Below are 16,575 nucleotides of genomic sequence, written 5' to 3' on the forward strand. Positions count from 1 at the left end.
GTGTAGCCAAGGCCTTAGAGAAGCTGCTAAGGAAAGAAATCCTCATGGTAATCTGTGCAAGCAGTTTGCTACAACTGAAGGGTGTAAAAGTGGTTTAATCAGGGAAGTATCAGTTCCTAACAGCCAGAAATTTTCTGTTGTGAATGGATTCACTGACTTTCCTTTTGAGAGATCCAGTGTGGATAGCTTTGAGAAGGTCTCAGATGGAGTAAAAGCTGTTAAGGAATTTAAACAACCCTATGACCAAGTGGCTGGGCTGGGCCAGCTTGTTGGAAAGACAATGGTGTTGGGACAGGACTGTCTCCATGCTAATTCTTTAAGTGAGCAGTCTGTGCTTCAGGGTCTGAGGACAGATTTGGTTACTGGGGTTTCAAAGCAGAACAGTTTGCAGGGGACAGCAAGCAAACTCTCACCCTCAGACTCTTTGGATTTGTGTGGTATCTCTGTAAGACAGAGTCCAGCCTTGAAATTGGTAGCAGCTAAAAATCTAAAAGCTAGCACCTGTGTTGATGCAAATGACCTGGCTGATGGGGAGAAGAAAGACTTGCTAATAGCTAAAAGAACAGGACGACTTGTGGCACCTTAGAGACTAACACATTTATTTGAGCTATCACTGCTAATAGCGGTTAGCACAGAGAGCCCATCCAATCAGCCAGTGAATTCTGTTAAGCAAGAGAAATCCGGGTTTAATCCTTCAGGAGGAGGAGGAAAGAGAAAATGTACTTTTGCAAAGGGAAACCACAGGGTAACCCTAAACGGCCCAAACCCCAATGGTATTGAGCCAAAGGTGTGGCATAGCAAATGGACACTTGCAATGAATTTGTTGTTGTTGCTAATGGTAATTTTTGTAACTAATGTGTTGCTATTACCAAGAACTGTAAAAATGTACAATGTGCCTAATCTATTGGAAAATCCCTTGAACAAGTTGAAAGTGATACATAAGAACACACCTTATGTTAAAAGGCCTTGTAATGCTAATGTTGCACTGTTACTGCCTGTAAACAGTATTAGAACTTTGCACAGGAGAAAAGACATTCCAGACTTGATGTGCTGTATGAAAAGGGAAACGGGGAGACACTACCAGATTGCTTTCACGGCTAAGGCCTTGGCTACACTTGCGAGTTGCAGCGCTGTAAAGCCGCCCCCAGCGCTGTAACTCACTCCCTGTCCACACTGGCAAGGCATTTGCAGCGCTGTATCTCCGTGGTTGCCGCGCTGCATGTACTCCACCTCTCCGAGAGGAATAGCGAGTATTGCGCTGCCGCTGCAGCGCTGCGGCGCCAGTGTGGCCGCCCAATGCGCTGTGAATGGCCTCCAGAATTATTCGGCAGTATCCCACAATGCCTGTTCTAGCCACTCTGGTCATCAGTTCAAATTCTACTGCCCTGGCCTCAGGTAACCAACCATGTGACCCACCCTTTACAGTCCCCGGGAATTTTAAAAATCCCCTTCCTGTTTGCGCAGCCCAGTGTGGCGTGGAGTGCTATCAGCGAATCTTTCCAGGTGACCATGCCTCCACGCGCCAAGCGAGCCCCAGCATGGAGCAATGGCGAGTTGCTGGACCTCATCAGTGTTTGGGGGGAGGAAGCTGTCCAGTCCCAGCTGCGCTCCAGCTGTAGGAATTACAATACCTTCGGGAAGGTATCAAAGGACATGATGGAAAGGGGCCATGACCGGGATGCCCTGCAGTGCAGGATTAAAGTCAAGGAGCTGCAGAGTGCCTACCGCAAAGCCCGCGACGCAAACGGCCGCTCGGGTGCTCCCCCCGTGACCTGCCGATTCTACAAAGAGCTGGATGCGATACTTGGGGTTAACCCCACCTCCACTCCGAGCACCACCATGGACACTTCAGAGCCGGGGGGGGGGGGGGGGGGAAGGAGGAAAACGGAAGTGATGGTGGTGGGCCGGATGGAGACACCCCGGAATCCCTGGCGCCATGCAGCCAGGAGCTCTTCTCGAGCCAGGAGGAAGGTAGCCAGTCACAGCGGCCGGTACTTGGTGGAGGACAAACAGAAGAGCAGGTTCCTGGTAAGCATTTTTTTTTTTTCGGGAAGGAATTTTTTCGGTGCGGGCTCTTTGGGAGAGGAGGGTTAGGCATGCATGCCTAGATGCGGAATAGTGCATTGATGTGGTTTATCACATCGCAGTAATCGGCCTCGGTAATCTTCTCGAATGTCTCATCCAGAACGTGTGCAATGCGCTTGCGCAGGTTTATAGGGAGAGCCACCGTGGTCCTTGTCCCAGCCAGGCTAACGTGTCCACGCCACTGTGCTGCGAGGGGCGGGGGGACCATTGCTGCACACAGGGCAAGCTGCATATGGGCCAGGGCGGAAGCCGCATTGCAGTAGAAGACCCTCCCTTGCTTCCCAGGTCACCCTCAGCAGCGAGATATCGTCTAGGACGAACTCCTGTGGAAAATGTTGGGACAGTGTTCAGTGTAGGTATCCCCTGAAGCTGTTGGCTCTCCCCAAGGCACAGAAACCCAGAGGATAATGCAGCCCTGAAACAATCAGTCCCCATTACTCACCATTTTGAGGCTCCCGTGGGATATGTGTGCTCTGTTTCGGACGGGAAAATTATTATGCTATTGTGTAGACCCTGTGTGTTTTCTACTCCTTAAGTGCGGGGGGAATCATTACTCTGTCTGGTATAAACAATGCTGCCTCTGTTAAATGTTGCATTTTGCCTATACAGCTGCATCAACCTTGAGACCTCAGCCGTCCCTCTTATCGCCTGCTCAGAGACTGCAAAGACTCAGGAAGAGACCGTGAAAAAGCAAAGAAGACATGCTGCAAGAAGTGATGCGGCAATCTATTAAAGAGAACGAGAAGGCACAGGACTGGAGGAATAGAGAAAGCAGGATCCGCCAGGAAAACGCAGCACACTGGCGGCAAAGCACCGCGCACCGGCAGCAAAGCACTGATAGGCTCATCAGCATCCTGGAGCGCCAAGCAGATGCTATCCAGGAGCTGGTAGCCATGCAGAAAGAGGAGCAGTACCGCAAACGCCACCCCTCCCTACAGCCCTTGTCCCAAAACTCTTTCCGTTGTGCCCCACTGTCACCTCCAACCCACTTTCCCCATCTTCCGTGTTCTTCACGCCACCCGCTGCCTCCAACACCAGTATCTTCACCACCCAGCCCTGAAAACCATGACCCTTACCCTCTGCACTCAACCCCCATCACCATGCAGTATAGCTATCCTGAAGTGCAGCACTCACTGCACAGCACACCAGACAGGACATATGCGAATCTGTGATTGTACCATTCCCCGCTCCACCCCCTTGTTTCTTTTCAATAATTTTTTTTTCTTTTCAATAAATGGATTCTTTGGCTTTGAAAACATTCTTTATGCAATAATAAAGTAAAAGACTCCTTAGCCCAGGAAAAAAACAGGCACTGCAAGTCTGCTTGTCTGCCAAGCAGACACTGATTCCTAAAGATTGGAACTACTGCACTTCACTCCCGTGCAGGGCACCAGATATCACTGCTGGTTTTCAGCCTCAAATTGCTCCCTCAAGGCATCCCTAATCCTTGCAGCCCCACGCTGGGCCCCTGTAATAGCCCTGCTCTCTGGCTGTGCAAATTCAGCCTCCAGGTGTTGAACCTCGGAGGTCTATGTTTGAGTGAAGCTTTCACCCCTCCCTTCACAAATATTATGGAGGGCACAGCACGTGGATATAACCGCGGGGATGCTGCTTTCGGACAAGTCCAGCTTCCCATACAGAGACCGCCAGCGGGCCTTTAAACGGCCAAAGGCACACTCCACAGTCATTCGGCACCGGCTCAGCCTGTAATTGAACTGTTCCTTGCTGCTGTCAAGGCTCCCTGTGTAGGGTTTCATGAGCCACGGCATTAACGGGTAAGCGGGATCTCCAAGGATCACAATGGGCATTTCAACTTCCCCTACCGTGATCTTCCGCTCTGGGAAAAAAGTCCCGGCCTGCATCTTCCTGAACAGCCAAGTGTTCCGAAAGATGCGTGCGTCATGCACCTTTCCGGGCCAGCCTGTGTTAATGTCAATGAAACGCCCACGGTGATCCACAAGCGCCTGGAGAACCATAGAGAAATACCCCTTACGATTAACGTACTCGGATCCTAGGTGGGGTGGTGCCAGAATAGGAATGTGCGTCCCATCTATCGCCCCTCCACAGTTAGGGAACCCCATTTCTGCAAAGCCATCCACTATTTCCTGCACGTTACCCAGAGTCACGGTTCTTCTGAGTAGGATGCGATTAATGGCCTTGCAAACTTGCATCAGCACGATTCCAACGGTCGACTTTCCCACTCCAAACTGGTTTGCGACCGACCAGTAGCTGTCTGGAGTTGCCAGCTTCCAGATTGCAATAGCCACCCGCTTCTCCACTGGCAGGGCAGCTCTCAATCTCATGTCCTTGCACCGCAGGGTGGGGGCGAGCTCCTCACACAGTCCATGGAAATGGCTTTTCTCATCTGAAAGTTCTGCAGCCACTGCTCGTCATCCCAGACTTCCATGACGATGTGATCCCACCACTCGGTGCTTGTTTCCCGAGCCCAAAAGCGGCGTTCCACGGTGCTGAGCATGTCCGTGAATGCCACAAGCAATTTCGTGTCGTACGCGTTACGCGTCTCGATAGCATCGTCGGACTCCTCACCCTCACTCTCACTGTCACTTTGGATCTTAAGGAATAGTTCGACAGCCAAACGTGACGTGCTGGCGAGACTCGTCAGCATACGCCTCAGCAGTTCGGACTCCATTTCCCACAGACAGATCGCGCTGCCCAGAAACCGTTGAAAGATGGCGCCAAAGGTGGACGGAAACAAAGGGATTTCTGGGATGCGAAGTGATGCATCACGGGGCATTGGGACAGGACCCAGAATCCCCCGCACCTACGCCCCCTTCCCACAACCCACGGCGCCAGAATGGGAAGAGGTGCTCTGTGGGATAGCTGCCCATAATGCACCGCTCCCAATAGCGCTGCAATTGCCGCAAATGTGGCCACGACAGTGTGCTGGGCAGCTGTCAGTGTGGACAGACTGCAGCGCTTTCCCTACTCAGCTGCATGAAGTCAGGTTTAACTCACAGCACTGTACAGCTGCAAGTGTAGCCAAGGCCTAAATGCCAAGATTCCTACACTGTGAACAACATTAATATCTACGTTGATTTGATGTTAATTGGGTTCCAAACATTTGCCAGAGCTTGTATGGATAAAGTAGCTATGTTCTTTAGCTCTGGACAAGATCACATGAGTCATACGGGAACCAGAAGATCCAATCCACTATGGTGCTAACCACGTTTTACCGTAAGTTCATAAAGAGATTCAATCATGTTATTGAACAGGACTTTAATAAGCCATTTCTGTTATACCCTGATACGGCTTCTAACCCAGTACAAGCTGTAATGAGACAGACCCAAGGATGGGGAGCTTTTGGGATGCAATCAGTGATGTTTGTGTCATCCCTTCCTGCATCAATTTTGCATTGGGGGTGTGACGTTCTGAGTGTAAAATAATATTTCATTGAAAGGTGACAGGGCCAGAAAGAGTTAATTAACTCACAGACTGACCTGACCCATGGGTGAACTGTAGAAACTGGTTAGGAAGATATGTAACTGAATAGAGCTTTGAAATGCAAGTCTGCATTGTTAGAGATAAAAGGGTAGATGTTTGCTCAGGGCTTGTGATGTAAGCAAACAAGTCTTGTCTATTGCTATAATTTTAATTCAAAGATCAAAAAGGAATATTAACATTTATGATGATCCTTGAGTGAAATAGTATTATTGTCTCTATGTCTCTTTGAAGGTTGTGGTAACCGGGATCTGAACTGTTTAATGGATAAATTACCCTGTGCTAATTGCCAGGATGTTTGGGAGAAGGAGAGTTAAGCCTATTGTTTTCTCAGGCCGAAAGGCTGCTGGAAATGTATAAGAACCCTGGGACACGATCCTTCTTCATCTCAGATCTGCTTTGGGTTTCAAGAGGGGGAAACCTTAAGCCATAAGGATTGAGATCCCCAGTCACTGACTGGAGCCACCCTGAATATGACTATAACCTATGGACTATATCTAAAAGGACTTTTGGCAACTACAAGCTCACCTCTGCTATGCATCTGAACCTCAAGAATTGAGCTCATGTCTGTACGAATATTGATCTTTTAACCAACACTCGCTCTCTTTTCTTTTTTAATAAATTTTAGTTTAGTTAATAAGAATTGGCTCTAGCGTGTATTTTGGGTAAGATCTAAGTTATAATTGGACCTGGGTATGTGGCTGATCCTTTGGGGTTGGAAGAACCTTTTCTGTTATATGATGAGATAAGATTTTTAGTAATCATCATCATATCTGACAGGTGGGTCTGGATGGAGGCCTGAGCCTGGGTACTTTAGGGGAACTGCGTTGTTTGGACTTCTGAGTAACCGGTGAGGTACTATAGAAGCTGTTTTGTGCTGGCTTGGGAAATCTAAATCTTGGAATATCCACCAGCTTGTGGGGTTTGTCTGCCCTGTTCTGTTTGCAGTTCACCCTGATTGAGTGACCTCAGCTGGCTCCCACGGGCAGCACCGTCACACTCCAAACCCCCCCAGACAGCACACAAGGGGCAGGGCCTCGACCTCCCAAACAGCGCATGAGGGGCGGGGCCTCGACCCCCCAGACAGCGCGTGGGGGCGCCCCCCCCCCCCGACAGCATGTGAGGGGCAGGGCCTTGATTCCCCTGACGCCCCCAGACAGCACGTGAGGGGCGGGGCCTCGATTCCCCCCGACCCCCCACACACAGCGCGTAAGAGGCAGGTCCTTGATTCCCCTGACGCCCCCAGACAGTGCGTGAGGGGCGGGGCCTTGACCCCCTCCAAGACAGCAAGGTATAGGCGGGGCCCCCATCCTCCCCCCCCCAGACACTGCGTGAGGGGCGGGGCCCCAATCCTCCCAACCCCCCCAGACAGCATGTGAGGGGCAGGACCCTGAACCCCCTAGACAACACATGAGGGGCGGGGTCCCAATTCCCCCAACCCCCCCAGACAGTGCATGAGGGGCGGGGCCCCGATCCCCTCCAGACACTACATGAGGTGGGACTTTGATTCTTTGATCCCCTAAACTAGCCCCCCCCCCACAACACTATGTGAGGGGCAGGACCCACAGCCCCCCAAAGAGGTGGGAGGTGTATGAGAGATGGGACCCCCGATTCCCTAGCTCCCCTTCCCCAACCCCCCTAACCCCCCCATCTCCTCACACACACCCCTTCAGTCCTGCCAGGCCCCCCAGGGTCCCCCACCATCACCCAACATAAATCCCTTCCCCAGATCTGTCAACCTCAGCCTACGCCCCCCCCCCCCCCAGCTGCTGCCCCCTCGTACCCTGCGCTCGCTGCAGCCCCTCTGCGGCCAGGCTCTGGGTCCCGTAGTGGCGCTCATCGCACAGGAAGATCACCTCCGTGGCCCCCGCATCATCCGCGTTCTGGATCAGCTCCTGGCGGGGGAGGGGGGCACAGCGCCCGTCAGCACAGATCCCACCCACCCCCGGCTCATTACCAGCCCCCCAGCTTGGGCACATGGCTCCACTGAGTAGGGGAACTAGGACTCCTGGGTTCCCTCCCCAGTTCTGGGAGGGAAGTGGGGTCTAGTGGTTAGAGCAGAGGGGCTGGGAGCCAGGACGCCTGGGTTCTCCCCCAGGCTCTGGGAGGGAGTGGGGTCTAGTGGTTGGAGCGTGGGGGGGTGTCCTGCTGTGAACCCCCCAAACCCAGGACTCACCTTCAGAATCTGCCCCCCATCTGGGTACTTGCGCAGGATGCTCTGCAGGTATTTGAGGAAGGGGGGGGGCCTCTGCCGGAACCCCCTCCTGTGGAGAGGGGGGGAGAAAGACATGCATCACTCACCAGGAGAAATCTCCCATCCATCCCCCAACACAGGCCCATCTACCCCGGTATCCCGCTCCCTCCCTGCCCCCTGGATCAGCCCCACAGGCCCACCTACCCCAGTATCCTGCCTCCTGGATCAGCCCCACAGGCTCACCTACCCCGGTATCCTGCCCCCTGGGTCCTCCACACGGGCCCATCTACCCTAGTATCCTGCCTCAGGAACCAGCCGCCCCCTTCCCTGCCTCCAGACCCCTAACAGCCCCTGGGGGACATGGGTGGGGGTGGCCGAGCCCTGGGAAAGGGGGATTGGCCTTTCCTGGGGGCTGGAGGGCCAGGCTCTGGGCCGGGGGGGTGGGGGGGGAGAAGATAAGGAGGGGACCTCCCTGCAGGGGTGAACGAGAGCCCTGCATGGCTTGCGAGGTGGGGCAAGTAGAACAAAGGGAATTGGGGGCCTGGGGTATGTGCCAACTCTGGGGAGGGGGATCGGACTCCCTGCCGTGCAGAGCAGGACAACGACCCCCGTGTCTTCACATAAGAACGGCCACATTGGGTCAGACCAAGGGTCCATCTAGCCCAGCATCCTGTCTTCCTACAGCGGCCAACGCCAGGTGCCCCAGAGGGCATGAACAGAACAGGGAATCATCATGTGATCCATCCCCTGTCGCCCATTCCCAGCTTCTGGCAAACAGAGGCTAGGGACACCATCCCTGCCCATCTTGGCTAATAGCCATTGATGGACCTATCCTCCATGAACTTATCCAGTTCTTTTTTTAACCCTGTTATAGTCTCGGCTTTCACAACATCCTCTGGCAAAGAGTTCCACAGGTTGACTGTGCGTTGTGTGAAGAAATACTTCCTTTTGTTTGTTTTAAACCTTCTGCCTATTCATTTCATTTGGTGACCCCTAGTTCTTGTGTTATGAGGAGGAGTAAACAACACTTCCTTATTTACTTTCTTCACACCAGTCATGATTTTATAGACCTCAATCATATCTCCCCTTAGTCGTCTCTTTTCCAAGCTGAAAAGTCCCAGTCTTATTAATCTCTCCTCATACGGCAGCCGTTCCATACCCCTAATCATTTTTGTTGCCCTTTTCTGAACCTTTTTCAATTCCAATGCATCTTTTTTGAGATCGGGTGACCACACCTGCACCCAGTATTCATGATGTGGGCGTACCATGGATTTATATAGAGGCAACATGATATTTTCTGTCTTCTTATCTATCACTTTCTTAATTATTCCCAGCATTCTGTTCGCTTTTTTGACTGCCGCTGCACATTGAGTGGATGTTTTCAGAGAATTATCCACAATGACTCCAAGATCTCTTTCTTGAGTGGGAACAGCTAATTAGACCCCATCATTTTACATGTAGAGTTGGGATTATGCTTTCCAATGTGCATTACTTTGCATTGATCAACATTGAATTTCATCTGCCATTTTGTTGCCCAGTCACCCAGTTTGGTGAGATCCTTTTGTAGCTCTTCGCAGTCTACCTAGGTCTTAACTATCTTGAGTAGTTTTGTATCATCTACAAATTTTGCCACCTCACTGTTTACCCCTTTTTCCAGATCATTTATGAATATGTTAAATAGGACTGGTCCCAGACCCCTGGGGGACACCACTATTTACCTCTCTCCACTCTGAAAACTGACCATTTATTCCTACCCTTTGTTTCCTATCTTTTAACCAGTTACCAATCCAGGAGAGCACTTTCCCTCTTATCCCATGGCAGCTTACTGTGCATAAGAGCCTTTGGTGAGGGACCTTGTCAAAGGCTTTCTGAAAATCTAAGTACACTATATCCACTGGATTCCCCTTGTCCACATGCTTGTTGACCCCCTCAAAGAATTCTAGTAGATTGGTGACGCATGATTTCCCTTTACTAAAACCATGTTGACTCTTCCCCAACACATTATGTTCATCTCTATGTCTGACAATATTGTTCTTTATTATAGTTTCAACCAGTTTGCCTGGTACTGAAGTCAGGCTTACAGGCCTGTAATTGCCGGGATCACCTCTGGAGCCCTTTAAAAAATTGGCATCACATTAGTTATCCTTTGGTCATCTGGTACAGAAGCTGATTTAAATGATAGGTTACAGATGACAGTTAGTAGTTCTGCAATTTCACATTTGAGTTCCTTCAGAGCTCTTGGGTGAATACCATCTGGTCCTGGTGACTTATTGCTGTTTAATTTATCAATTTGTTCCAAAACCTCCTCTAATGACACTTCAATCTGGGACAGTTCCTCAGATCTGTCACCTAAAAAGAATGTCTCAGATTTGGGAATCTCCCTCACATCCTCAGCCGTGAAGATCGATGCAAAGAATTCATTTAGTTTCTCCGCAATGGCCTTATCCTCCTTGAGTGCTGCTTTAGCATCTCGACCATCCAGTGACCCCACTGGCTGTTTAGCAGCTTCCTGCTTCTGATGTACTTACAATTTTTTTTGCTATTACTTAGTGTCTTTGGCTAACTGTTCCTCAGATTCTTTTTTGGCCTTCCTGATTGTATTTTTACACTTCATTTGCCAGAGTTTATGCGCCTTTCTATTTTCCTCACTAGGATTTAACTTCCACTCTTTAAAGGATGCCTTTTTGCCTCTCACTGCTTCTTTTACTTTGTTGTTTAGCCACGGTGGCTCTTTTTTGGTTCTCCGACTAGGTTTTTTAATTTGGGGTATACATTTCAGTTGAGCCTCTATTATGGGGTCTTTAAAAAGTTTCCACGCAGCTTGCAGGGATTTCATGTTTGGCACTGTACCCTTTAATTTCCGTTTAACTAACCTCCTCGTTTTTGTGTAGTTCCCCTTTCTGAAATTAAATGCTATAGTATTGGGCCGCTGTGGTGTTACATTTAATTATATTATGGTCACTATTACCAAGCGGTCCAGCTATATTCACCTCTTGAAGCAGATCCTGTGCTCCACTTAGGACTCAATCAAGCATTGCCTCTCCTCTGGTGGGTTCCAGGACCAGCTGCTCCAAGAAGCAGTCATTTAAGATGTCAAGAAACTGTATCTCTGCATCCTGTCCTGAGGTGACACGTACCCAGTCAATATGGGGATAGTTGAAATCCCCCATTATTATTACTGAGTTTTTTATTTTAATGGCCTCTCTAATCTCCCTGAGCATTTCACAGTCACTATCATCGTCCTGGTCAGGTGGGCGGTAATATAGCCCTACTGCTATAGTCTTATTGTTAGAGCATGGAATTTCTATCCATGGAGACTCTATGGGACAGTTCAGTTCATTTCAGATTTTTACTTCATTTGATTCTACGCTTTCTTTCACATCTAGTGCCACTCCTCCACCAGCACGACCTGTTCTGTCCTTCCGATATATTTTGTACCCTGGTTTTACTGTGTCCCGTTGATTATCCTCATTCCACCAAGTTTCTGTGATGCCCATTAGATCAATATTTTCATTTAATATGAGGCACTCTAGTTCACCCATCTTATTATTCTGACTTCTAGCATTGGTATATAAGCACTTTAAAAACTTGTCACTTTTTAGCTGCCTACCATTACCTGATGTAATTGAATGGGACTCTTTTTTATTTGACTGTTTCTAATCAGCTCCTACCTGTGGAGAGTTCTCTGAAAACATCCACTCAATGTGCAGCGGGAGTCAAAAAAGCAAACAGAATGTTGGGAATCATTAAGAAAGGGATAAATATTAAGACAGAAAATATCATATTGGCTCCATATAAATCCATGGTACACCCACACCTTGACACATGCAGATGTGGTCGCCCAATCTCAAAAAAGATACATTGGAACTGGAAAAGGTTCAGAAAAGGGCAACAAAAATGATTAGGGGTATGGAATGGCTGCCGTCTGAGGAGAGATTAATAAAACTGGGACTTTTCAGCTTAGAAAAGAGACGGCTAAAGGGAGATGTGATTGAGGTCTATAAAATCATGACTGGTGTAGAGAAAGTAAATCAGAAAGTGTTATTTACTCCTTCCCATAGCACAAGAACTAGGGGTCACCAAATGAAATGACTAGGCAGCAGGTTTAAAACAAACAACAGGAAGTATTTCTTCACCCAACACACTGTCAACATGTGGAACTCCTTGCCAGAGGATGTTGTGAAGGCCAAGACCATAACAGGATTCAAAAAAGAACTAGATAAGTTCATGGAGGATAGGTCCATCAATGGCTATTAAAAACATTAATGGACTTAGCCTCTGTTTGCCAGAAGCTGGGAAGGGTGACAGGGGATGGATCACATGATGATTCCCTGTTCTGTTCATTCCCTCTGGGGCACCTGGCACTGGCCACTGTCGGGAGACAGGATACTGGGCTAGATGGACCTTTGGTCTGACCCAGTCTGGTGGTCTTTATGAGCCCCAGAATTCTGCCTCAGGCAGCTCTTCCCACAGACGGGGTCTGGTTTCTGCTGGAAGGGCGACCCCGGCAAGAGAGGGTGAAGGGTTGGGGGCCTTATCCCAGTCTGGTGCTACCCGCACAATCCTGATGGAGATGCTGTCATCCAGGGAGAAAGGTGCCATCTGCCTGGCTCGTTATCCCACCTCCCACGAAGGGCCACGCCCTGCAGGCCAGGCCAGCTGCCCCCCTGCCCCCTCGAGGGGTCCCGGCTTTCCCTGGCCTGAGTGAGAGCAGCCAAATCAGGGCTATTCCAGCCCCCTCTGCTCCCCCCAACAACGCCCAAAACCTCCCTACCCAAACACCCAGCAACCCTGACCCAAAAGCACCCACCCCCCAACAATGCCCAGCACCCCCATACCAAAAGCACCCACAACCCAAATGCCCAGCAACCCCGACCCAAAAGCACCCACCCCCCAACAACGCCCAGAACCTCCCTACCCAAACGCCCAGCAACCCCGACCCAAAAGCACCCACCCCCCAACAACGCCCAGAACCTCCCTACCCAAACACCCAGCAACCCCGACCCAAAAGCACCCCCCCCACAATGCCCAGCACCCCCATACCCAAAAGCACCCCCCAACCCAAACGCCCAGCGTCCCCATACCCAGAACACCCCACAACCCAAACGCCCAGTGTCCCCATACCCAGAACACCCCACAACCCAAATGCCCAGCACACCCAAGCACCCACCTCTTCGGCTCTGTGGCAGCCATGGGGAAACCTGCAGAACAGAAAACAGAACCGAGCATTAAACATGTGGACGTAAATCCAATCCCACCCCCTGGCATAGGGCGACACAGGGCGACAGCCGGTCCCTGCCCCCCAGTGCCCTCCCGATGGAAATAGGCCCCGGATGGGGAAGGGAAACTGAGGCGGAGCAGGGGGTTGTGTAAGGACATCCAGGAGGACAGTGGGAAAGCCAAGGGGGGAACCCAGGAGTCCTGGCTCCCACCCACCTCTGTAAGCACCAGACCGCGACTCCCCTCCCGGAGCCAGGCGGGAACCCAGGCGTCCTGCCCCCCAGGGCCCGGCTGGTTCCCACCTCGCTCGCGCTTGGGCTGGTGCCGGCGGGTCCGGGTACTCTCTGGGACCCCGGCGAAGAAGCCGAGCCCCGCCGCTTCTCTGGCTTTATGGCGCCCCCCCCCCGCCCCAGCTCGCCCCGCCCCGTTTCGATTCCTCAGACCCAGTTCGGTTTCGATTCCGCTCCGCCGGACGCGCCGCGCGGGGCAGCGCAGGGGCGGTGGGGGTGGGAGGCTGCGGCGGTGGGGGGTGATGGGGCAGGTGAGGCGGGGGTCTCTGGGATGGGGTTATGGGGCTTAGTGGGGAGGTGGGGGCTGGTGGGGTGTGGGGCGGAGTCAGTGGGGGGAGAGTGGGACAGGGGATGGGGGTATCAGTGGGGAGGTTGGAGGCTGGTGGGGTGTGGGGCGGAGTCAGTGGGGGTGAGTGGGGCAGGAGATGGGGGTATCAGTGGGGAGGTTAGAGGGGTGTGGGGCGGAGTCAGTGGGGAGTGAGTGGGGCAGGAGATGGGGGTATCAGTGGGGAGGTTGGAGGGGTGTGGGGCGAAGTCAGTGGGGGGAGAGTGGGGCAGGGGATGGGAGTATCAGTGGGGAGGTTGGGGGCTGGTGGGATGTGGGGTGGAGTCAGTGGGGGGTGAGTGGGGCAGGAGATGGGGGTATCAGTGGGGAGGTTAGAGGGGTGTGGGGCGGAGTCAGTGGGGGGTGAGTGGGGCAGGGGATGGGGATATCAGTGGGGGCCTGTGGGGGGGGATGCGGGACCACCGTGACAATCTGTGCCCCCCCCCCCCCCGCCACACACACACAGACGAAAACTAAACCCAGGTGCCGTGTCCAGCCGGCTCCATCGGGGCAGGAAAGGGGATTGGTGCCTTGGGCAGGAATTGGGGTGCCTGAGCCCCTCCCCCCCAGCTTGAGGGTCCAAGGGGGGTGCTGGGGGCACAGGGAACTCATCCCCCTTATACTCCCCCTAATGTGCATCCCCCTGTGACCCCACCAATCTCCCCAGCCCGGCGACCCCCCTGGCACCACCCCACTGCAGCTAGGCGAAGGACCCAGCGATCCCCCCAGCCATGAGGCCACAGGCCAGCGAGCCCCTTGACTGCTCAGAGCAGCTCCTGGAAGCCTTGTCAGGGCGGGGAGCCGCACCCCAGGCATCCTGTGGTACCCAGGCGTCCTGATGCCCAAATGGCCCTTGTCTTTATCCCACTGACCCCCACCTGGTGCCAGATGGGAGCCGGCGCCTCCTGGAGGGGAAAGGTCCCATGCCCCATTCCCTGCCCCCTCAAGCTGGCCAGACCCCTGTAGAGTCACATCCTGTCCTTGGGGGGCTGCGTGTGGGGCAGCAAGACACGGCCTGGGGCACTGGGGAAAGAGCACACGAGCCCCCCACCCCCGGTGGCTCCAAGCCCAGGACTTGACAGCCAGATGCTGACGGTGCCTGTTTCGCTCCTGCACGCCTCCATACAGCCGGATGTGCGGGGGGGGAGGGGGGCTGTCCTCATTGCATGGGAGAGGGGCAGTGAGCCAACAGGGGCCCAGGACTCCTGGGTTCTCTCTGCCGGTCTAGGAGGGGGGTGGAGTCAGGAAAACTGAGCTTTCACCCCAACGCTGCCACTGACCTGCTGTGTGATCTTTAGCAGGACACAGCCCCTCTCTGTGCCTCAGTTTCCCCTCCCCCACTTTGCCTATTTAGACTGAGAGTCTCTGAGTCTGTCCAGGTGGTGCCCGGCCCAACAGGGCCCCGATCTCAGTGACTCTGTGTCTGGGCAGCGCCCGGCCCGACGGGGCCCCGATCTCGGTGACTCTGTGTCTGGGCAGTGCCCGGCCCGACAGGGCCCCGATCTCAGTGACTGTGTCTGGGCAGCGCCCGGCCCGACGGGGCCCCGATCTCGGTGACTCCGTGTCTGCCCCCGTATCTACTGCAGCCAATTGTTAAGCATTGGGGTCCCTGCCCTTCCGTGCAGGCGCCGTGATCCCTTTACATTAATGTCCAGGAATGGTTCCGAGGAGTGGGCTAGAAAGCAGGGCAAGGCCTTCCGCCCGCAGCCAGATGGGCTCTGAGACCTTACGCCAGGCAAAGGGGATGGGAGCAGCAGCCGCCACAGCAGGAGACTGGGGCTCAGGCCTCCAGGGGTGGAGCGCCCAGGGCAGCTGGGCTTTCCTGGGCCGCTGGGGTCATGGAGCCCCGGGCCAAGGGGACCACAGTGAGCACCCAGCCTGACCCTCTGGCTCTCACCCGCCAGAGAACGGCCCTGAAATCAGCCCTAGAGCGGAGCCGCTCGGCCACAGCACGAGCCTGGGGAAAGAACGACCCTTCTGGGTAGTCCGTTAGTGAATATTGGTCCATCGATGGTACTGACTGGCCGGGATCAAGTCACCCCACACTGGCAGCTGCAGCAGGTTCTCCAGGCCTTTCGTGCGGGCTGGGGCTGGTCTCCGCCCCCTCATTTTGCACCCCCTCCGCAGGACCCGGATGCCGCCATCACGAGCATCTCCCGGGCTGGGACTTGTAGGGCAGGCGGCCCCGGCGCGCTTCACGCAGCTGCCGGCTCTTCCCCTTCCCCTCAGTCTCGCGATTCAGTTTCACTTCCCCGGCGGCCGAGCACCCACCCGCCCTTGGGCGCCCAGCCTTGAGCAACCAGCAACCCCTGCCCTGCGTGGCTGCCCGGGAGGTTTCGAAGAACAAAGCCCTGGCGTGTGGGGCATGGGCGGCACTCAGCAACGGCCGCCCTGGAGCCGGCTGCAGCGTGAGGGACGCACTGGGAATTGGGCATGATTCTACCGCGTGCCTGGCTGTTTGCCCATGTGCTGCAGGATGCATAAAAGGGTTTATGAGGCTTGTGGGGCAGTGCAGGAGCTGTGGGGGGGAGGGAACCGAGCTGGACCCCCAGCTCGCTGCTAGGAAAGGGCTGTCACCAGCCGGAGCACCGGAGGGCAGCTCCCCACCCTGTGCTGAGCAGCGGCCCCAGTGGGGGGGCGGTGAGGGGCAGGCGGGGCTGGGCGGACAACGGGCCACCGAACCGACGAGCCGGGGAAGCGGCCGCTGGTTCCTCTCTCGCGGTCTTCGAATCCCGGCTGGCAGAGACACTTTAGCCAAACGTGGCCCAGAGGGAGCGGGGGGAAGCCCCCGGCCGGTGCCATGCAGATGATAGAAAGCAGCGGTTTTCAAACTGCGGGCACTGGGTCACGGCGGCTCTGGTCCGCACCACCGTTCGGCCCATTGAAAGTCCTGTCGCTGGTGCTAAGGCTGGCTAGTTCCTACCTGTTCTGACACTGCGCTGTGGCCAGCACCAGGTCCGGCTCCTAGGCAGGGGGGCCACGGGGCTCCACGCGCTGCCCCC

General features: G+C 53.9%; 1 protein-coding gene across 1 annotated transcript in view; it reads right to left on the reverse strand.

The window, feature by feature from the left end:
• LOC135893023 (sacsin-like) overlaps positions 1-12,931 on the reverse strand; it is a 28,387-nt gene extending 15,456 nt beyond the window's left edge. The window contains exons 1-3 of the mRNA XM_065420809.1: positions 12,909-12,931; positions 7,721-7,808; positions 7,328-7,439 (exon numbers count right to left, since the gene is read on the reverse strand). Of these exons, the coding sequence (XP_065276881.1) occupies positions 7,328-7,439; positions 7,721-7,808; positions 12,909-12,931 (223 nt within the window). The remainder of the gene's footprint in view (positions 1-7,327; positions 7,440-7,720; positions 7,809-12,908) is intronic.
• Between the last annotated feature and the right edge of the window lie 3,644 nt (positions 12,932-16,575).

Source organism: Emys orbicularis, chromosome 21 (assembly GCF_028017835.1).
Source record: "Emys orbicularis isolate rEmyOrb1 chromosome 21, rEmyOrb1.hap1, whole genome shotgun sequence".
In the NCBI taxonomy this organism is placed as follows: Eukaryota; Metazoa; Chordata; order Testudines; family Emydidae; genus Emys; species Emys orbicularis.